The sequence below is a fragment of the Anolis carolinensis genome, chromosome 3 (assembly GCF_035594765.1).
Source record: "Anolis carolinensis isolate JA03-04 chromosome 3, rAnoCar3.1.pri, whole genome shotgun sequence".
NCBI classification, from domain to species: Eukaryota; Metazoa; Chordata; class Lepidosauria; order Squamata; family Dactyloidae; genus Anolis; species Anolis carolinensis.
The window spans coordinates 109,389,018-109,411,499 of NC_085843.1; the positions used below are offsets into that span (position 1 = coordinate 109,389,018).

The window sequence follows — 22,482 nt, forward strand, 5'->3', positions numbered from 1 at the left end:
AATTGTATTACATTTCTTGGGATTGTTACAAGAGTGTATACACATACATTATTTTTCTGTAGATAAGCACCTATAGCAGTTTCCTTGTGCATCAGTAGCTCTGAGGATGATTGCTCCCCAACTCCAGAATCTTTCCAACTCCAGAAGTTTTCAAACACTTCTGAAATAGTTTACAGACGGAGTCCCTCAGAACAATCGGTGGAATTAGTTTTGCGTCGTATAATGGGCTCCATGGGATTCTGCCTGTATACTGTCTATAAAGTGTGTAGAAATGGAAAGGGGGAACTTGCATCTGATGAGATCCTATGATACAGCTTTCTACCCTGTTTCTCCCAAAATAAGACCTACCCTGAAAATAATACCTATCATGATTTTCAGCATTTCTGAGGATGCTCGAAATATAAGCCCTATTTAAAAAATAAGCCCTAGATCTAGTTCATTTAAAAAGTCAATTTGGAAAAACAAGACTGCTCCTGAAAACAAGCTCTAACATATCTTTTGGAGAAAAAATAACATAAGACCTTGTCTTATTTTGGGAGGAAACAGGGTATGTACCACTTGCAGCACACACCCAAAATCCTACTTATTCAAGCAAATGTCAGAAATAAAGTCCAGAGGATTTATATAGCTGTATTTCTTAAATATCCTTGAGATACCAGATAGTCTCTGTTCTTGGAAGCTAAACAGGGGCAGTCCTCCTTGGAGACTACCAAATGCTATAGGCTATATTTCAGAGGGGGAAATCACTACTGACTTTTCCTTGTCTAAGAAAACCCTATGAAATTCATGGGGTTGCCACAGCAATTTGTGGCAATCCCACGTTGTTGTTGTGTACCTTCAAGTCATTTCCATCTGATAGTGATCCTACACTGACCCTATCAAAGTTTTCTTGGCAATATTAGTTCAGAGGGGGTTTGTCCTTGCCTTTCTCTGAGTGTGACTTGCCCAAGTTCAACCAGTGGGTTTTCATGGCTGAGCAGATATCCAAACCCTTGTCTCCAGAAATGTATTCCAACATTCAAGCCACTACTCTGTTCTGACTCATACAAAAGCACATACAAATGCACATTTCCTACACTGTTCCATATCTTCTTTTTCACCTCAGACATAACTATAGTTATTCTTTCTCAATTATGAAACTCTCAACTAGAAGTTATAAATTTAATTGTATTTGCAGTTATATAGTTTGCTTTGCCATATAAAGCAAACATTACCAAAAAGGGCTTCAGCTTCTTATAATTTTCATGCACTATCGGCAAGATACCTAGCTCTCAATTCATACAGGTGTTGAATGAAAGCAGTTGTCTTCTACTACAAATCCATGCAAACAGTCTTGTAATTCCCTGTATACATAGCCCATAGTAAAAGTTTGTGGATACTTGAAATACACATTTTGAGAGAGTTATTTCACATGATGTTTTCTTCTTGAAAGCTTTCAGAATAATATAAATGGAAACAGATCGCCTGACAGGTCTACTAACACATATGAAAGATATAGAAAGATACCAAGACACAAAAATGCCTAAATATTATATATCAATGTATTGCAAAGAATAAAATATCAACCAAGTAAGAAAATATCAATGATGCAATCATTTCTTATGGGAAATAAGAATTGTGCAATGAACAACAAAATCCAGTGACCACTGATAGACTGACATTTAGACATTTTTGTCTCTTATATTTTTTTTTATCTTTCATATGTGTTAGAAGACTTGTTAGTCCCACCATTACTGGAGAAATGGAGACCATCAATATTATAGAATAATATAACCTGGTGTAATACAGCAATATAATAGAAAAATGTAATCTGAAAAATTGCCTCTGACACCTTCATAAACAGCCAAAATAAAAGTGATAGTGATGCAATATGGTGCTCCCGAGATAGCCTTTCCAAACTTGTTGGACTTTCAAACCTGTCATTTCCTACCAGCAGAACCAATGATCTGTGGTGATGTTAGCAATCATTTTACAAATCTGGAAGCCCTACATGCTTGGGTAAGGCTATTTTAGGACACCTTTTTCTGAATTAATATTTTAAGTTCTAAGCAATATTTACCTTACCTTATTGTGTTAAGCCAAGCACCTTTTCCAACTGGGGACAACTTGAACAATAAATTTCTTTAGGTTGGCTATTTACTGATATACTTTTCCTCTAAGTCTAAGTGCCCAACCCAAAGGGAAAAAACTACCTGTCAGGCGTAGCAGCTACTTTTCTTGATCAGCTTTTCCTGTTATTGAGTTCTTACTCAATCATACAGAAACCACAAGTATGTCATCACAATAGACGTAGGGCAGTAATCTTCTCTTAGAGAGCTCAAGGGTTGTTGGTAGTTCTTCTAGTCAGAATAAAGTGCCAAATGGAGAGGAGAACATCTGTTTTAACAATGTGAACATTTTTAAGTGATCAAATAAGATAAAGGTATTCAATACTATTCAGGCAATTATAAATGTCCTTCTGAACCTGATCTGATACCAAAGAGAAACATTAGAAGTCAGAATGCATCATCAGGTGATTAAACAACTACCTTTCAACACTACAAAGGACACCTGTATGTAATTTTTAAAGGCTGTAGTGCCTAGGTAAACCTCCATCTCTACCAACAATTAGATACATCTAGATTTCCCACCATTGAAAACATACATGAAGATGACACACGTTATTGCACAACTAGTTGATTGAAGCAGCTTCTGATAATGAGTATTATTGGTGAAAACTATACTCTCCAAAAATAATCCCACTTTTCTGAAATCAATTTATGTTGTAAACCAGTGAGTCCCGATTATTTTTTTCATTTGTAGTTATAAAATAGCAACGTTTGTCATATCTCTGGGTTAAGAATCAATTACTTTTTAGAGTACCTGCATAGAAGAAGGAATGGGAATAATGTTGCTCACCAGATACTGCTGGAGGACACCTAGTCATTTTCCACACCATTGGCTTGGCTTGCAAGACCTGCTAAGGCTTGCAGTCCAACAACATCTTTAAGGATGCGTATTCCTTCCTTTGAGATGTTTTGGGAATTGTAGTCCAAAAATCTAATCATAAAATCATTGAAACATAGAGTTTGAAGAGACCACATGGGCCATCTAGTCCAACCCTCTGCCATGCAGAAAAACCACAATCAAAGTACCCCCAACAGATGGCCATCCAGCTTCTGTTTAAAAGCCTCCAAGGAAGGAACTTCCACCACACTCTGAGGCAGAGATTTCCACTGAGGAACAGCTCTTATGGCCAGGAAGTTCTTCCTAATGTTCAGGTGGAATCTCCTCTCCTGTAATTTGAACTGATCCTAGTTTCCAGGACAGTACAAAACAAGCCTGCTCCCTCTTCTTTATGACTTCCTTTCACATATTCATATATGGCTATCATGTCTCTCTCAACCTTCTCTTCTGCAGGCTAAGCATATGCCAAATAGGGCATGGTCTCCAGACCTTTGATCATTTTAATCGTCCTCCTCTGGACACATTCCGACTTGTCAAAGCAAAATAGAGGGATAATGACTTCCCTCGATCTAGACACTGTAGTCCTTTTGCTGCAACCCAAAATCTCATTGGCTTTTTTAGCTGCTGCATCACACTGTTGGTTCATGTTCAACTTGTTGTCCTCAAAGACTCCAAGATCTTTTTCACGTGTACTATTGTTGGGTCAAGCATCACTCATCCTGTATTTGTACATTTCACTTTTTCCACCTAAATGAAGTATCCTACATTTTTCCTTGTGGAAATTCATTTTGTTAGTTTTGGCTCAGCTCTCTAATCTGTTAAGGTCAATTTGAATTTTAATCCTGTCCACTGGAATATTAGCTATCCCTCCCAATGTGGTGTCAGCTGCAAAATTGACAAGCATGCCCTCTAAACCTTCATCCAGATCATTAATAAAGATGTTGAGCACTACTGGGCCCAGGGCAGAACCCTGAAGGACCCCACTAGTCACTTTTCCCCGGCATGAAGTGGATCTATGTTTCCATGTAATCCATTGCCTGCTGGCATTCCAGCTGTTTTTGTGTAGGTGGCAATGATGATTTGGAGCATCTTGCAAAACATGAAAATCAAGGTATAAATTTCTTCAGTTCTGATATGTGCCTATGTTTTTTAAGAATCCCATACAGGTTTTTTGTGTTAGAAGTGACTTGAGAAACTGCACATTGCTTCTGATGAGAGAGAATTGGCTGTCTGCAAGCATGTTGCCCAGGAGATGCTCGGATGTTGATGTTTTACCATCCTTGTGGGAGGCTCCCATATAGATAGGATCACCAGATTAGAACTATCCTGGATCAAAATGTGAGCACTGGGGACAATATTTTGTGATGTTACATGGGGTGGACCTTAGTCATATTACAAGGATGCTTTTAAAAGAAACAGGCCCTGGTGACATAATTAGGTGTGACAGTTTAAGCATAAGCCCCAGTTGTGCAGAGTATGTTATTGAAGTAAAAAAAAAAAGATGAAGGTGAACCATTGTGGGAAATATATACAGTATGATCCCTGTATCTCCATGTCTTGTCTTACTGTTTCATTAACTTGCATCTGACAAAATATGCACTCCTAGTAATTTTTGGGTCCTTCAGGTGATTCTATGGGATGCTTCCACCAGAAGTTACCATAGAATCCAGTTGGACCTAGCAGATTCCCAGAGAGAATACTTTACAAGGAATTGTCACCTCTAGGATTACACTATGGTAACTTCTGGTGAAAGTCATTTGTTTCAACAGGGCTCAGTATCTTATTGCCAGGTTAAGAGAATTTTATATCACTGGAATTAACAGGAGAGCTGGAGTGGTTTGGTGTGGTGCCCTGTGTAAGCCTTGGGCTACAACCCTGGAGAACAGGTTTCAAATTCTTGCTCGGTCGTAGAAACCCACTGGACTAATCACTCTCTTAGCTAGCCGGAGAGGAATGTTAGGGCAGATCTCCTCTGAACAAATCTTGCAAAGAAAATGCCATAAGAAGGTCACCTTAGGGTTTCCATAGGTCAGAAATTACTTGAAGGCACACAACAGCAGCAGCAAATTTACCAGAACATATAGTGGAATTTACCAGAGACCTAGTTACTGGAATTAACAAAGCCCTTCATTTTTAATGCAATTTATTTGGAAAGAACAAATAATCAGGGTCAATTAATGTTGTTTACCCATTTGTATAACATCAGCCAGATGGAGTTTGCAAACTGCCCGGCAGCAGATACTGTGGAGTGGGTGTAATTATAGATCTTATAGTGTCTTATGACATTCCCTTAGTGTTAAAAGAGTTAGTAATTTCAGGACTCGATCTAAGGATACCAGAGTCACATGTTTTTCTCACATGTTTTATTGTACAGCAGAGTTTTGAGAATTTTTAGAGGACAAAAAATAACGGTAGTTAGTGAGACCGAGAGCTATTATCCATTAATCTTTTAGGGAGCTGATCTTAGTAATATTTCAAGTCATTTTGCTCTTCAAAATATGTGTTTTTCTATGCGTAGTGAAGAAATCAGAATCAAAGGTAATCTGGCCTTTGTACATCAAAGATGAGGGCATCTTTACTTGAGGCAGAAAAACATCTTGGAGTGCCCCAGTATGTAACCTTCCTATGTCCCTCCCAAGGATGAAGGGCTTCTTGAAGGCTGTGAAATTCCTTCCCTGGGAAGTCTTGGATGGACCATTCTGGGCTCATCAGACTGTTTATTTTAAAAGACACCAAGGAATTTATCACACAATACTTAAAAGCATAATTTCAGCACGATAATAGTATCTTTGGATGGTACTGATCACACAACACTGTGACGATGTAGAAATAACTTGATAGTGTACAACAATACATCTATATGTCTCATCACAATCAATCTAAACCAAAGAACATTCTGGGCTGAATTTTCCTGCCATCAGCATCCTCACCTTCCTGTACTTTTGTTACATAGATGATATCTCTTCTCTTTTCAGACCCTGGAAGGGAATGACTTCTTGGATATTTGGGGAGCTTTACTGGGAATACTTAAATCATTTGGCTGATGTGTCATAGGCAGAGCTATGTGTCCCACAAGACAACACCAGAGATCCACACACAGAGAATACAGAAAAGCGAGGCCAAATGGGGCTGAGGGATCAACACTAATTAAAAAGAAAGAAAGGAGATGTTCCTAAGCTCTGGAACTCTCTCTCAAGACAGGCTTGTTCTGCTCCTTCTCTGTTTCCTTTTTGCTGGCAGGCAAAGATCTTCTTGTTCTAACAGGCCTTCAGCCTTAGCTGCTCAGGGTCAAAATACAGTATGTGCAACTGGGCTTGCAGTTTTTAGTATGTAATATATATTGTAGAGTTTGGAATTGTTTTCATTTTTAGCATTTTGAAAGTAGTGTTTGAATGGACCATACGATTTATTACTTTTCTAACTTCTGTACTCCATACTATTTTACATGTTGTTCTAATTTTACTGCTTTGAGTACCATTTGGACTTCTGGAACAGAAGAGTAAGTCTGCCCTGAATACTAGAATGGCTGTATTGATCTGGGAGCTGCCACAAACAACAACAACAAAATTGGCAAATGTGATCAACTTGGTGGAAACCATGACATTTCAGAGACTTAGGTGATTTGTGTCCAGCCCTCTGGTTATGGTTATGGCTAAGCCTGATCTTAGGAAGAACCTGATCTTCATTGAATCTCTGTGTCCAATGTCCATCTTCACAAAGTTGTGTTGGATTTCTTCAACATGGCTACAAATTTGTAACGTTATGGAATACAGAGTGTGATGTAGAACATCAGCTAAGATTTTGTGTGCTATTAATATCATAATCAATTATGAGCTTTAAAGCACATTTTTCAGAAATTCACTATTTGTTAGTAGGGGTAAAGATAAAGGTTTCTCCCTGACATTAAATCTACCGGTAGTTGTGTCTAACTCTGGGGATTGGTGCTCATTTCCATTTCCAAGTCGAAGAGCTGAAGGGCCCCCAAGGTCATGTGGCTGGCATGACTGCATGGAGCATTGTTACCTTCCCACCAGAGCAGTACCTATTGATCTACTTACATTTGCATGTTTTCAAACTGCTAGGTTGACAGAAGTTAGGGCTAACAGCAGGATCATGTAGTGTGTGACTTTAAGAAGGAGGCACACTAGCAGATACTGCTCCCAAATTCTCTTGAATCAAATTATATAACTAGCCTAGAAGAAAGGGAAGGAAATTTGGAAATGAACCACCAGAAGCTTGGCAGAAAAGCTGAAACTGAATGCTGTAAGAAGCAGCCAAAAATAAATTCGAAAACAATTATGCAGGCAACTTTGTTTCTCTACATAAATTAGAGCAGCTTACAAGCAGACAGAAAAAAAGTGTTACAGGCTTAAGTAAAAGACTTAAACTTTCATAATTTTTCAAAATAACCCTGAAGGCTAGCTAAAAGCAGAGCAAGTGACAACACAGTTTCTAGGTAAAGGTTTTAAAAGATTGAATGCATGTGAAAGTGTAAATATGCATATAGCAAAAGGAATTGCCACAGCTACTGAAAGCTTTGGAAAATATTACACTACATAACATTAACAGCCTCAATTAAAATATGTATATGTTTTCCAGATGGCCATGGAGTTAACTGTTTTTATATTAACCAAAAGGGGTTTTAAAGTGCATTTTACTGGTAAATTCTGCACAACTCCAGAAAGACAATAATATCCCATGACCTTTAGAAATGCAACAGAACGAAATTGAGATCAATAACTATACAGAAAGCTACCTTATTTGTACAAATAAGATACATTTTATTGAACGTATTTTATGATGTTTTATTATTATTATTATTATTATTATTATTATTATTATTATTTAACATTATTTGCCAAACGATTCTATGATTCTTGTTTTAAAGCCAAATATTTCAGATGGGATTCAAACAAACCAAGCCATTCTAGCAATCATCTATTTCAAATTTTATTAGGAAAGAAATTATTTTGGTTAAAAGAGAGGGGTGGAATCTATTTTTGAGTTAACAGAGGTAAAAAGCCAATGATGACACACAAACCTGGCTGAAATATTAACGGGGTAGCTCTTTTTGTTGGCTATCCCATTGTACCTTCCTGTGCAAAGAGACAGGCTTCAAACCATGCAAATCTTTGAGTTCATCTCTTTCCTGATCTTGATATGTCTTCAAGAGCAATCATTAACCTGCGTATGCATATGGTGGGATTCCTTTTACACCAAGTCCAGTTATCTGTTTAAAGGGGAAGGATATAAACATGGTAATAACCAAGAGTACATGCGAATACATTCAGAGTCAAATATACGGTATGTCTACGTCCTGTTTAGGACACTTTTGTTTCTTCTAATCTACTAGACAAATAAAAATTGAGAAAATATCACTCTGCTTAAAGCATGGGCACTAAAATGTTTTTTAAAAGAAGAATTGATTGATTGCTGTCTAATCAGTCGATTAAATAAATCTCATGTACAAATTTCATTTTTGGATCTGTATACTGACTAGACCTTGTGGAAGGTCAGGATGGAGCCACAAGGAGAGGTGGGTAATAAATTGTGCTGTTGAAGGCTTTCATGGCTGGAATCACTGGGTTGCTGTTAGTTTTCTGGGCTGTATGGCCATGTTTCAGAAGCATTCTCTCCTGACGTTTTGAAATGTAAGGAGAGAATGCTTCTGGAACATAGCCATACAGCCCAGAAAACGCACAGCAACTCAGGGTAATAAATGTATTACTACTACTACTACTACTACTACTACTACTACTACTATCCAGGATCCCCAAAGTATGATAATAGTTTTCTCAAGAGCTGACTCTTCTTTCAGTTGCATATAAACAATCCCATTACCTTGAATACACTGCCATTCTGTGGGTACTGTGATAAATAAGCCTCATCCATTCCTTGGCAAGCAGAGGTGACGTATAATTCAGAATAATCATTTCCTCCAAAACAGCAAGAAGTTGTTTTATCAACAGGCAGCTTCACAGTCTGGATTCGTTTTCCTGTTAAAATAATACAACACCAATCACACCCTTAGGCATCTGCTATGACCACAATTTAGGTTAGCATTTGCTAAGTCGTTCTTGCCTAGGATTCAGTTTCCATGGAAAGGAGAAGAGAAAAGCCTGTTGCAACGAAGGCCATGCTGAATTTATGGAAATATCCAGTCATCGCTCTCTTAACAGGCTAGAATTAAGTTGGTTTTTATCACAGAGCTTTCTTTGGCAAGGAAAATGTGGCCAATCCTTTTAAAGCTGTAATTAGTAAGACGCATAGGCAAAACACGGGCATCTCATATTGCTTGGAAGTACAGCTGCTATATTATTTATACGTATTTTTTGAGGGTAACTGGGAAAGAGAAGGATGTAATAGCACCAGTAGGAAGCTGCATGTGTTTAACAAGAAAGGGAAAGAGAACAAATCAGAAGAGGATGTCTCATCTCCTCTCACACAACTGCAACCTGTTCCACAAGTGCAAGAAGAACAGAGCAGATCACACACACTCAAAAAGGGAGTTAAAGTTTTGCAAGAGTTGGAGTCTCAATGATTTACAAATCCCATAATTCCACAGCATTGAGCCATAGCAGTTTAAATGATGTCAAACTGCATTGATTCTACAATGCAGACGCACCCTCCATGGAGGGAAAGGAAAAGAGAGGACAGCATTTTGCCTTCCCTGTAAACAAGTGGTTTTCAACCTGGGGTCCCCAGGTGTTTTTGGCCTATAACTCCCAGAAATCCCAGGCAGTTTACCAGCTGTTGGGATTTCTAGGAGTTGAATGCAAAAAAAAAAAACATCTGGGGACCCCAGGTTGAGAACCACCACTGTAAACTAAGGCAAAAGCAAACTGTTACACCTTCTTCTAGTGTGACCACACTCTAATGTAGTTTGGCCACATGTATCCCAGTTTTAATCCTCCATCACAATCCCTACTTTAGGTTAGGGTGTAAATTCAACTTCAGTTCACTGACTAATGTTTTCAAATTAAAATTTGTCCATCCCTAACTCTAAATCCTGTTATGCTAAGCCCTGCAGAGGCAGGTGGAAAGTGGATCCCACCATGGAAAGTGGATTCCATGGATCCCACCAAGAGGAAGGTTCTGCGTGGAACTTCCTCCAGGGAATGTTCATACTGTTAGAGTAGACAGTTTTCAGCTAGGAAATGTTGGAAGAGCAAAACATGTAGCTTACCTGTCTCTGGATCTATACGAATCACTCTTCCTCCATCATAACAGGCCACCCAGAGCTTCCCTTCTGTATCAATGCACATCCCATCAGGGATGCTGTCTTCCTTTTCCATCTTGTACATGTGCCTGCGATTGGCTGCAGAAAGAAATTAAAAGAAACAATGAACTATATTTCATGTTGCATGCTTTGAGAAGCAACCATTTTCTGAGACATGCTGATTGCAAGAAGCTACAAAAATGTAAAAAGATTAATTTAAGGTGATAACCCAAATTAATATTATATGCAGATGAAGTATAGGGTCACTCTATCAACCTAAAGCAGCATTATTCTCACAAAAGCATAGCAAAGTAATGTCCAACCAGCATTACTGATACCATGGACAAACTGGACACAACTCCTATGGTTTATATCATGCAAAATACAAACACTGTTATCCTTAAACTGAACTAATGGCAATAAATTGTGTCCTTCACATTTTTGAAAGAGGCAAGAAAAAAATCTAGCCCAGTTCAGTACAGCATACGAAAATAGCATTCTGTAATGGATATTTATTAAAGTGACGCAATGCCTTTCACTTACATTAAACTTATGTATCTGCGATCATTCAGTGAAACTGTTAAAAGACAGATGACTAATGGGTTAGAAGTGAATCAACGGAGGGACTATTTCTTAGGAACAACTCAGGGTTTACAAAATTTCCTTCTGGATTAGAACTCATAGCAGATGGCCATGCCAATTGGGAACTGTAATTCAAAAAAGTAACTTTTTGATGATGAAGATTTGTCTAGTAGCTGTAGTTACACACTGATGGTTTATATACCAGATACAGGATTTTTGCTCAGTAGTGTGAAAGGCACTGTGTGCAAGAAGTAATTTTCTGAGGGATTTAAGATTATGAAAAGCGCAGCCATACACAGCTTCCCGGTTTGCAGGTCATAGTCAAATGCATCCACATGATAGGAAAGGCTATCGATGTAAAAGAAGGTTCTGTGATCCAGTGACCAATCCAAACCGTTGGAAATGTCCACCTTATCGAAGTGCTTCACTGTGGAGTGATCGGGGAAGAGGGTGTAGAAGGACCCTTCGTGCCTCTCCACCACTGCGGGCCTAATCTCCTGAGCCATGGTACCTGTAAGAAACACAGAGTACAGGCTATTAGTATGGAAAGATAAGACAACGGAAATGCTGAGGAATTCAGAAAGATCAGGCTTTGAAAAGGGAAGGTTCTAACATTGTTTTTCCAACACCCCTCTGTGCAAAACTGTTGCTAAAACTTTTAAAGCTCATGGTAACAAAATAGCCTCCGACTGGCAGCAACCTACAGGATAACTGCACTCTTGAGTTCAACCTTTGTGGAGTTATTTTCTGATCTGGAAAACCTGTGATTGAAAGAATATTCAAACTAAGAAAACATATCTCTAGGAATCTCTAGATCCTCCAGTGCAAATATATGATCAATTTGTAGTAGAAGCTGTTCATTTAATGTATATTGTTTGTATGCTTATCATCTTGTTTGTTTTTACTGTCACATTGTTATAAGCTGCTCCAAGTCCCTTTGGGGAGAGGGGCAGGATACACAAAAAGATTAGTATACAGCAAACAAGATCACTATGCTGGCTGTTGTATTGGATCACACGTTGGACACTTCCCACGTGTCTAGGAATATATGATGTATCGGCAAATAATATGTACAGATCTAAGTAGGGTGGCCTTTTGCAGCTGACAGATGGTAATTTTGTCTGTACTGATTGTTTTTAAATGTGGCCAAGGTCTTTGGGCACTGCACCCAGTGTGCTGATCACCACTGGGACCACCTTTACTGGCTTGTGCTAGAGTCTTTGCAGTTCGATCTTTAAATCCTTGTATTGCATAAGCTTTTCCAGTTGCTTTTTGTTGATTCTGCTTGCCACTTGGGATTGCAAAATCGACAATCCATACTTTGTTTTTTAGCACGATCATGAGGTCAGGTGTATTGTGCTCCAAAACCCTGTCAGTCTGAATTTGGAAGTCCCAGAGTAGTTTGACATGGTTGTTGTTGTTGTTGTTGTTAGTTGACCATTAAGTTGCATTGGAAGACCTAGGAAATTTTACAGAGGTGCTCTCTTAGGTTATTTTTCTTTAATTCATAGGTTTTCTAGTTCGGATGGGTGGAGGGGGAGGGGCAATGCTCCTAAACCTCAGTGAATGTTGAGGGCTAACTTTTACCCATCAACAAGATATACTTCCTCAATGCATCAAGGAAGCATGGACCTTGTTTCATCACAGACCCGCATTCAGTGCCACGGAAGATGTGAACTGCTCCTGGCTGCAAATTGTTCCAGGGAAACAAAAGCCAAAAGGGAGTCCCAGCGAGGTTGGTGGAGTGGCGTTTGACAACTTGCTAATCTCCCAGCTTCCAATATTCTTAAGAGAGGACTCTGTCATACAAGTCATGACCAACCTACCTGCCAAAAATCTTCCAGCAGGGTCCACTTTGCCATCATTGAATCGGTTGTTGGGTTTATCCTTATCAATATGAGCAATGGAGGTTACAGACTTGTTTTTCCAGTTTAAAGCAGCAAACTGAGTTCCCAGGGTAATCATGTAATCACCGGATTTGCGGAGAGCAATTGAGCTTACTGGAGCATCTGCAAAATGTTGGAAGTGGGATTTAACAGAATGTTAAAAATATAGCATACATAAAATACTAGAAATACAATATGACCCTCTTATCCACAGATTCAATATTCACCTCATCATGTACCTTCCCCCTCTCTGCAAAAAAACAAACAAACAAACAAACAGAAGCGTTTCTGGACCTTTCGAAGGTCCTCCAATGCAATGTATATTCCCAGCTGACGTATTAGTCAAAATATAGGGTTCACTATTATTCACAGCTTCAGGTATCCATGGGTGTGTCTTGGAACATACCCAAATATATGGTCATGATGTATTTGGTTAAAAGGCATATAAATATATATTAATCAATTCGTGTAATATGCTTCCTATGGGTTAGGGTTTGAAGATTAAATCTGGACATAAGAGCCCATGTTCACATATCTTCATTGATCTGCATAAACTACCCGTCAGGCTCAACCTAAAAAGCTGCATATCATTGTTGCAAATTTGGACCTTTTGAGAACAACATCCTGATACATATAAACCTCTTGATAATGCCAATGTCACCACTAAAAGCTTTCTGCCCAAGGGGGGCCCATTTCATGAGAACCTGGAGGTCAGCCTTCCCCATAGTGGAACCAAAACAGTAAGATTCAACATGCGTGATATTCTTTCTTATTTGAATTTTTAAAATATAAATTCCTCTGTAAAGCACTGCCTTCTGTGAGAGTTAATAGTCGTCATCCCTTCTTTTCTGACTTTTAAAAAAATATGATGCCACTTTTATAAGAGTCACTTTGGCAGTTCTGGATAGGTATTACTAAACCTGACCTAGATCATTCTGTGAAATGACAGCACATTTTCCATACCAGGCATCTTAGGATTTATACACACTTCCTATACATGAGGATTTTTAGTATAAAAAATGGACCCAAAAGATACATGGGAGGGGGAAATAATCCCAGGTTTCTTCTGCCATAGTCTTCAGAAATGGGGAAAATAATACCTCTGATTCTTCTTCTTTCTACATAAGTCCTAAAGACCTATGATATATCTTTACAATCACCGTATATTTACCTTTGGACAGCCAGAAATATATATTCTATTTTGAATGCAGTAACAAAACAACTCCCTATGACAATGGAAAAAGCATGAATAAAATCTCTTCTTTTACCATTCCACACAGCCAAAGAAAATCCCATATTATCTGCTTTGAACTAGAATATATGGCAGTGTGGTTTCAGATAACCCAGTTCAAAGCAGATATTATGGGATTCTTTTCCTTGATATGGCTGTGTGGAAAGGCCCTGAGAGAATTCCTCTCTAATATCTCTTTTATGACTTCTGCTGGAGGGTGCAAGAGGTTTCTAGAGATAATATTTTAATCAAATCTGCAACAAGTCAATTCCTGCAAATGTGGAGAGTCAACTGTACAATATGTGAAACGTATGGGTAAGTTAAACTAAACATCAAATTTGTGGATAAGGAGGTCAAATTGGATATTGAGCTTCACTTACCCACACTGAAAAAAAATCCCCTTCCCCAGAAGTGTATGTGAGTTTCTCTAGATCCTCCAGTGCAATTCTATGGCATGCTTCTTGCAGTAGTCAAAGTATAGGTTCACTATTATCCATAGGTTCATGGGGTCTTGGAACATATTCTCTGTGGATGTGATCATCATGCTGAACCAAGTATTTTTGAAATCTGTCTCTTACCTACAGAAACACTTTGCAGGTCCTTTGTAAGTGAATTCCATCGGTAGATGTTTTTTCCAGTTATATCTACAAAGAGAAGCGACTTATCCTTTTCCTCCCATAGAGGTGACTCTCCGATCTTGCAATTCTCTTGTACAACACACTCAATTTTTATGGATGACATTGTCTGTGGTGAAAAAGAATAGCAGTCAAGAATTCAGAACCGAAGAGATGGTTGTATGAGTGCTGTGGGAAGCCAAGCTCGAATGCTTGCTTGGCCATGGAAACCTATCGGATGATCTTGGGGATGTCACACTCTCTAGGCCTCAGAGAATGGCAGTGATAGAAACCCTTTGAATAAATCTTGCAAAAAAAAAGCTCTAGGATGGGGTTGCCAAATTAGAGTCACCTTAAAGTCACATAACAGCAATAATCTTGATATGAAACTGAAACAAAACAGAATTTTAAAAAATCAAAGAATTTCAAAGTCACCTAATTATGTTGCTGTCTTCAAAACTGCTAGGTATCAATAACTGGTTGTTAGCAATTAGTTTGCTTCCCAATAACAGCAAGTTGCATGCCAGGTAAGAAAAAAAATAATATTATGGTTTGCAAGTGCCTTTAAGTTATCAGTCTATGAATTTAATAGGCAAGAAATACTCAGGTTTGCCATTTCTTTCTTTGAAAGATAGCCTACAGTGCCTGATATTCATTGGAGGTCTCCCATCCAAGTTCTAACTAGGGCTGACTCTTCTTAGCATAACGAGACAAGATCCAGTGCATTTGGAATATTTAGATAGACAGGATATACTAAGGCATGGAATTGAAGTGCCTTGATAACAGTTTTATGAATAGACATACTATACTCCTGTGTGTGTGCAGGAATATCCCTGCAATATTGTTGCTACTGGTTCAATCTGTAGCAGTTAACAACACAAACTTGCAATTAGTGCATTTCAAAACATAGTAATAGATATTACGTCCCATTTTTTGCCTCAATGAATTCAGTTGCACAATTATTCGATTTAAAACTCATAGCTTTTAAATCCCATTTAATTCAATGAAAGAGTTACACTGAAATCAATGGGACTGTTCTTCAGTCAGCATTTCAGAGGGGAGAGAGGAACACAATTTAGGACACATTCTTATACATCTAGTATGCGCTGAATAAGCAGAATGAGAAATCCTGGATACCAAACCTTTTTCCTCAATCAGCTCTGTAGATTTCTAGTCCAATATGTCCACTACACGATGAATCTCTAAATGATTCCTCTAGCTTTTTCTTTCCTTGGTATTGCAGACCAATGCAATCTGAAATGCGCTAACATTTATAGAAGCTGGGATTGCTAATCTTTAATGCCGGCTGTTATCTTCATAGTCAAACATTACCCAAAGTCTTGCTGAATAAAGTGGTTTTTTGTGTGCAGTCGGGCTAACAATAAGGCAAGTTTCACAATTACTTTCAGAGGAATGGATATTCCAAAAATGGAGGAGGTAAGCGGGGGAACATGTGATGCTATTTGCTGTGTGCCACATTTTTGCACAAGATACCCAAAATAGATTTGTTATAAAGTCAAAGAGAAATGTACAATTACAAGCAAGAAATTGCAACATGTATTATGTACACATGTAATTAGACTGAATTTTTGTCTGGTGGATAAATTGGAGGCACATTTTAAACAGAAAAGTACAGTAAACGCTTAGTTAATCGGCACCATTGGAGATTGGTAGAAGCCGGATAAATGTAGTTTCTGGTTGCTTGAGAGTGACTATTAAAAAGAGACCTAACTTATACCTCATAGTATACCATACCATAAACTCTGTTTTGAGCATATTAATATTGAAATATAGTAATTAAAACCAAATAAAGATAACAAACTCAAATTTGTGCTAAAGTTATTTTAATTTTATTTGGCATGTTCTTTTTTCATTTTTGGGCATAAGACCATTTTTTTTTAAAATCCAACTTGTTAACCCTGAAAACATTATGCCTGAAGTCTCAAATCATACCACAAAAAATGGATTAAGGATGTGGTTCACCAGATACACAAGACAAGGTGACATAATACAGTTCAGCCACTTTTATAGGGAAGGAGGCTGGATTGACACTGTTATATCATGCAGTTTCCAAATGCAGATTCACTGCACTGGATTGCATGATGTGGCAGCGTAGATCAGTCTGAGAGAGGGATTGGACCCATCATGCTGAGCAAAGTAGGAAGCCATAGAAGAAAGAGGGTTTGGTTCAGTTAAAGAAGCCACCCTGAATTTGCAAGACCTGTGCAGGGAAGGGGATAGAGCTACACCAAGAATGGAAAAACTTCAGCCTTACTGGCTGTTAGGAAATGTGAGAATTGACGTCCAAAACACATGGAGGGCCAAAGTTTGCCCATGCCTGATCTACACTGTCGAATTAATGTGATTTGACATTACTTTAACTGCCAGGACTCAACACTATGGAATCTTGGGAGTTAATAACAAATAGTAATAAACTTTATTTATATCCCACAACTATCTCCCAAATGAGACTCGGAGTGGCTTACAAGGCACTCCAGGTGCAGTATAACGTAAAACAATATCACAGGTAAAATGATAAAACCACTATCAACACATAAAATAAAATACGCAATTAAAAAACGCAGACTATCTAGAATTAAAACTAGTAAGATGAAGGTTTCCCCGTTGACATTAAGTCTAGTCGTGTCTGACTCTGGGGGGTGGTGCTCATCTCCATGTCTAAGCCGAAGAGCTGGCGTTGTCCGTAGACACCTCCAAGGTCATATATATGGCTGGCATGACTGCATGGAGTGCTGTTATCTTCCCGCTGAAGCGGCACCTGTTGATCTACTGAAATGTGCATGTTTTTGAACTGCTAGGTTGGCAGAAGCTGGGCCTAACAGTGGGAGCTCACTTTGCTCCCTGGTTTCGAACCACCAACCTTTTGGTCAGCAAAGTCAGCAGCTCAGCAGTTTAACCCATCAATTTACAGCTAAACTAGCTGCCATCCATTCACAACTCAAGTGCCAGAGTGTCAACCTCACACGTGTCCATTTCAGCCGACTCAAGGTCAAAAGCCTGTTTAAAAATCCATGTTTTTAAGCTGGATTGGGAGGATCCAGCCTAATCCCTTTTGGGAGGGTATCCCCAAGCTGGGGAGCCACGACAGAGAAGGTCCTCTTTCTCGTCCCCACCAACCGCAGAGGCTGTGAGGTCTGTTGGAAACTAGGCAAGTGGGATTTATATATCCGTGAAATAATGTCCAGGGTGGGAGAAAGAACTCTTGTCTGTTGGAGGAAAGCGTGAGTGTTGCAACTGGTCATCTTGATTAGCATTGAATAGCTTTGCTGCTTCAAGGCCTGGCTACTTCCTGCCTGGGGGAATCCTTTGTTGGGAGGTGATGAGCTGGGCCCGATTCCCCCAGGCAATTCCCCGAGGCAGGAAACAGCCAGGCTTTGAAGTTGAAAGGCCATTCAATGCTAATCAAGGTGGTTCTCCCACTCTGAACATTCCCCAAATATATAAACCCTACTTGCCTAGTTTCCAACAGAACTCACAACCTCTGAGGATGCCTGCCATAGTTGTGGGCGAAACGTCAGGAGAGAATCCTTTTGGAACATGACCATACATCCCGGAAAACTCACAGCAACCCAGCCTATTGGCTGTTAGGAATTGTGGGAGCTGAAGTCCAAAACACCTGGAGGTCCGAAGTTGGCTCAAGCCTGCGAGCAGGACGGGTATCTCTGCCGGGCCATGCAGCCCTTGGGGAGGCGGGTCCCTTGGGCACGTCACACTCTCTCAGCCTCAAAAGAACTTCTTTGAACCAATCTTTCCGAGAGAAAAAAACCCCAAATCATCACAAGTTCGCCATGAGGTCGCTCGCCATAAGTCGGAAATGCCTTGAAGGCACACACACAACAAGGCGCTTCAGGTTGGGTGATTCGTGTCATTCGACCTAATCTGTGCCGAAAAAGAGGCCCCGCAAGAAAGAGCCAAACGGCGCCGCGGGTGAGCTCCCTTTCCCCGGTGAGAAAGAAAGAAAAGCCCGAAAGCCCAGCTTGCCTAGGCACGGGGAAACTGGAGGCAGGACGCGACCTACCAGCTGGGCCTCTTTGTTTGGGAAAGTCCCAGACCGGAGGAGCGCTGCTTCAGGCCGAAGGAAAGCCGGCGGGAGGCGGGGGTTGGTGGGTCCCGACCGATCAATCGATCGATCCCCGGCTTCCTTTGGGGACTGCTGACGCGGCGGCGCCGGCTTCCCTGCTGACGAGAGACTTTTGGGAGCAGGACTCCGGGAGAGGCCGGGCTGCCTCCTCGCAAGGGCTGGGCTGGCTTCTCTTGCAGCAACAAGCCCCTGCCGACGAGCCTGGCCTGGGAAGACTTGAACCGAATTCCCGTTTTCAGAGTGTTGTTCTTTACTGTCCTCATTTTAGAGTTTTTAATACTGGTTGCCAGATTTTGTTCATTTTATGATTTCAAATAGGGAAATTCCAGACATGAAACAATCAGGGCCAGCTAACACCTCCCAACAATGGATTCCCTCAGGTAGGAAGCAGCCAGGCTTTGAATCTTCAAGGCCATTAAATGCTAATCTAGGTGATCAGTTGCAACATTCACACCTGCATCAAACAGACGAGAGTTCATTCTCCCACCCTGGACATCCCACAAATATGTTAATCCTACTTTCCTAGTTTCCAACACCTCTGAGGATGCCTGCCATAGATGTGGGTGAAACGTCAGGAGAGAATGCTTCTGGAACATGGCCATACAGCCCCTAAAACTCACAGCAACTCAATGATTCCAGCCATGAATGCCATCAACACAATTCTTCTATGGCTACTTCTCCTTGCGCTTTCTTTGAAGTCCTAAGATTCAGGTCAGGAATACTAGCGATAGGAAGGTTGCCTCTAGACATGTTTCCTTTAAATATTTCAATGAAATGCTTTGTAAGGAATGCCCTCTCTCTAACATCAAATAGTTATCCAACTCTGTTATGTTTTCCCCCTGAAGATTTTAGTTGCAAAGTGCCCTCAAGTTGACAACATCTAAGCGTTTTTTGGCAAGGTTTCTTCAAAGGCAGGCTCATCATTTCCTTCTTCTGGGGCTGAGAGAATGTAACTTACCTAGGAGGGTCCAATGCTTGCGAAGCAACTTGAACCATGGTCTCCTGAAGCTGTAACCCAACCTTCAAAAGTGCTACACCATGCTGTCTTGCCATTTAGTACTGTTGTTGTTGTTGTTGGCTTTCAAGTAATGTCTGCTTTATGGCACCCTGAAAATAAACCCGTCATGGAGTTCTCTTGGCAAGCTTTGGCCAGAGAGTGTTTGCTACACCCAAGTAAGTGCAGAAGCCTTGCATAGCTTTCTCCTTTTGATCTGTGAATAGATTTGGGCTTGGCATGGGAAGATACAACACGTCATTCAAGGCACTTCCTTTGTTCAGGTGAGGTCACTGGAGGCCAGGCTGAGAACTAAATGGAAAGCAAGGGTAAATATTACAGCCATAACAATTGGGTGTACACATGCTTTCCCCCCAGAAGCTAGGGACTACACCCTTTATTTAGGGTGCATTTCCATTGTAAAATGAATGCATTTTGATACCACTTTAATTGCCATAGTTTAATGCTATGGGAGTCTGGGATTTGTAGTGAGGCATTGACACTCTTGGGCAGAGAAGTCTAAAGATGTATTCAGACAATACTCTGAAAACAGAGGAATTTCAGACATGAATCAATGTCTTGGGCTGCAACTACCCTGTAGAATTAATCCAGTTTGATACCACTTTAACTGCCATGGCCCAATGCTATGCAAGCCTACGATTTGTTTTCCCTTAAAATGAAAAATATTAAGTTCTTATAAAACTACAATTCCCATGATTTCATGGCTCCCAGGATTCCAGCATTGAGCCATGGCAGTTCTGGTGCTGCAAAACTACATCCATTCAACATTGTAGATGTACAGTGTTCCCTCACTTATCACTGGGGTTAGGTTCCAGGGCCACCCGCAATAAGTGAAAATCCGCAAAGTAGGGACACTATATATATTTTAATATTTATACATTATTTTAGTAGTTATGCACTATTTTAAGTCTATCAACCACTCCTGTGTTGATAAATCATCTCCTTCTTCTGTTGCCACTTGGGCTCCTTTTCTTTCCCTTTGGCTTCTCTTCCTCCCTTTCTTAGGCTATAAATTGTAATTTTTTATGATTTATAATAGTCTTTTAGAGTTTATTGAAGAACCGCGAAACAGCAAATCCGCGAAAAGTGAACCGCGAAGTAGTGAGGGAACACTGTACTCTTAGTTGTCCTACTTTTTCTTCACAACTGTATAAAGGCATGCCAGAGTTACCAAATTCTGGCAGAGAAACTTTTTTACAGAATCTTAATGTGTCTCCCTAGCTTCCCCTTTTCTTCATGTTCTGTCTAGATAAAAATATTTTAGCAGTATGGGGAAGAGGATGAAGAAAGGCTGGAGGAAAAGAGACATTATAAGAACTGTAAGAGCTGATGAAAGAAAAAAAGATCCTCTCTGATACATTTTGGAAGACGTCTACAAATAGTTTCTCAACATTTCAGAATGTTTTTGCTTGCTGGATCATATTAAAATCTTATTTTGTTTCTTATTGTGATTTAAGGACCTATTCCTATTGTTTCCATGTTACTTGTGCTTCTACCTTTTTAAAAAGGGCCCAGGAACACATTTGCATCATGGACTAAGTTACATTAGGCTGGAAGTGAACCACAAGCCATGGTAATCTAGTTAATTTTGGAGCTTATAAAAAAAAAAAACCTGGGATCCCAGAGTATGTCTACATTATGTAGCTGCACTGGTTTGATAGCACATGAACTGCCAAAACTCCATCCTATGGAAAAATATAATTTATACTTTGGTGAAATAGTTAAGACTAGAGTTCTAATGCACCTTAGAGCATTCAGTGGGATTCTAAGTATCCCACTGAACGACAAATTTCAGGATCCCTCAGGATGGAGCCTTAATAGTTAAAATTGCTACCAGAATCCTTGTCTACACAGTCCTAATTCCCGCAGACTCACAAATGACCCTTTACTCTGGCATGGAACAGAAAGATTTCCAAGAGCTTCTTTACTTCCCTTATATTAATGAACTGAATAACTAGCCCTCCTTTCATAACTCTCCCTCAAATTTTGCAGGCTGAGGCAGCTGCCTCACTCAGCCTAATCATAGAGTTGGTCCTGCTGAAATGTGTATTATCCTATGCCTTCTCTCTTTTGACAAGACTAGAAATGTCAGTGTAATCTGGCACTGATTTTTTTCACCTGCCACTGAACTATTGCACCACAATGCTATGTCTCAGCATTTCACTACCCTTTGAACAACTTGGTTAATTTGTTGTAGTACTACACCCCCCCCCCCCCCCCCACAATTACAAGTATCCAGGGTGAGAGATCAAGGCCAAAGAGTTAGGCAAAGGATTAATAATTTATCTTTATGTTTGAACAAGGAATATAAGAAGCACCAAGTAATGCTTACATATTATGTAACTATGGATAATGTTTCACAGCTAATATTATATAGCTAAGAAATAAGGAGTGTGCATTCTTAAGGAGAAAGGCAATAGAGAATTGGGAGTTTTAAAATGCTGCTTCCTGTTAACCTTTATTTTATGTTTGATTGGTAAGTATAGGAGCTACTGCAGTTGTGAATGGCAACTGGAACAATGATGTTGGAGTTTCTTTTGCAGACATCCTAGTAGTTTACTATACTTGAGAGTTTTGTCCAGAACTATCAGAATCCTACTGCAGTTCAACTCAACTTCCATGATTTTACCTCCAACACAGAGATCATAAAATGGTAGAATGATATAATCTTAAAAGCTGGAAGGAACTACAGGGCCAACTAGTTTGACTCTTGCCATGCAGGAATATATACAACTAAAACACTTTTGCAAGATGTCCATCCAACCTTTTTCTAAAGACCACAAAAGGAGTTTATATGGGGAAATGGCTCTAGAGCAGGCATGGGCAAACTCTGGCCTTCCAGGTGTTTTGGACTTCAACTCCCACAATTCCAAACAGCCGGTAGGGG

At 39.7% G+C, this 22,482-nt stretch overlaps 2 protein-coding genes across 3 annotated transcripts in view; both read right to left on the reverse strand.

Moving 5' to 3' along the window:
- LOC100551599 (regucalcin) overlaps nt 1–3,701 on the reverse strand; it is a 28,175-nt gene extending 24,474 nt beyond the window's left edge. The window contains exon 1 of the mRNA XM_008107117.3: nt 2,065–3,701. The gene's annotated coding sequence lies outside the window, so the exon portion shown is untranslated. The remainder of the gene's footprint in view (nt 1–2,064) is intronic.
- Nucleotides 3,702–7,883: 4,182 nt separating this feature from the next.
- On the reverse strand, nt 7,884–18,700 carry rgn (regucalcin). 2 transcript variants are annotated; one of them, XM_003218791.4, is made up of 7 exons: nt 18,518–18,700; nt 14,443–14,608; nt 12,574–12,756; nt 11,043–11,258; nt 10,133–10,264; nt 8,788–8,942; nt 7,884–8,176 (listed from the first exon to the last, which is right to left on the reverse strand). In XM_003218791.4, the coding sequence occupies exons 2-7, from the start codon at nt 14,603–14,605 to the stop codon at nt 8,126–8,128; spliced, it is 900 nt and encodes a 299-aa protein (XP_003218839.1). In that variant the 5' UTR covers nt 14,606–14,608; nt 18,518–18,700; the 3' UTR covers nt 7,884–8,125. The 2 variants fall into 2 exon arrangements, with proteins under 2 accessions (XP_003218839.1, XP_008105323.1); XM_008107116.3 differs by lacking the exon at nt 18,518–18,700 and adding an exon at nt 15,621–15,757.
- Nucleotides 18,701–22,482: the final 3,782 nt, after the last annotated feature.

Bases quoted from the DNA above. Each gene is read 5' to 3' on its own strand.
- rgn (XM_003218791.4), bottom strand. From the start codon at position 14,605: ATGTCATCCATAAAAATTGAGTGTGTTGTACAAGAGAATTGCAAGATC. The intron at 12,757-14,442 runs GTAAGAGACAGA...AACATTTTGCAG, and splicing joins CCTGCAAAGTGTTTCTGTAG to ATGCTCCAGTAAGCTCAATT. The intron at 10,265-11,042 runs GTATGGCTGCGC...TTCTTTCTGCAG, and splicing joins CCTGCAAACCGGGAAGCTGT to CCAATCGCAGGCACATGTAC.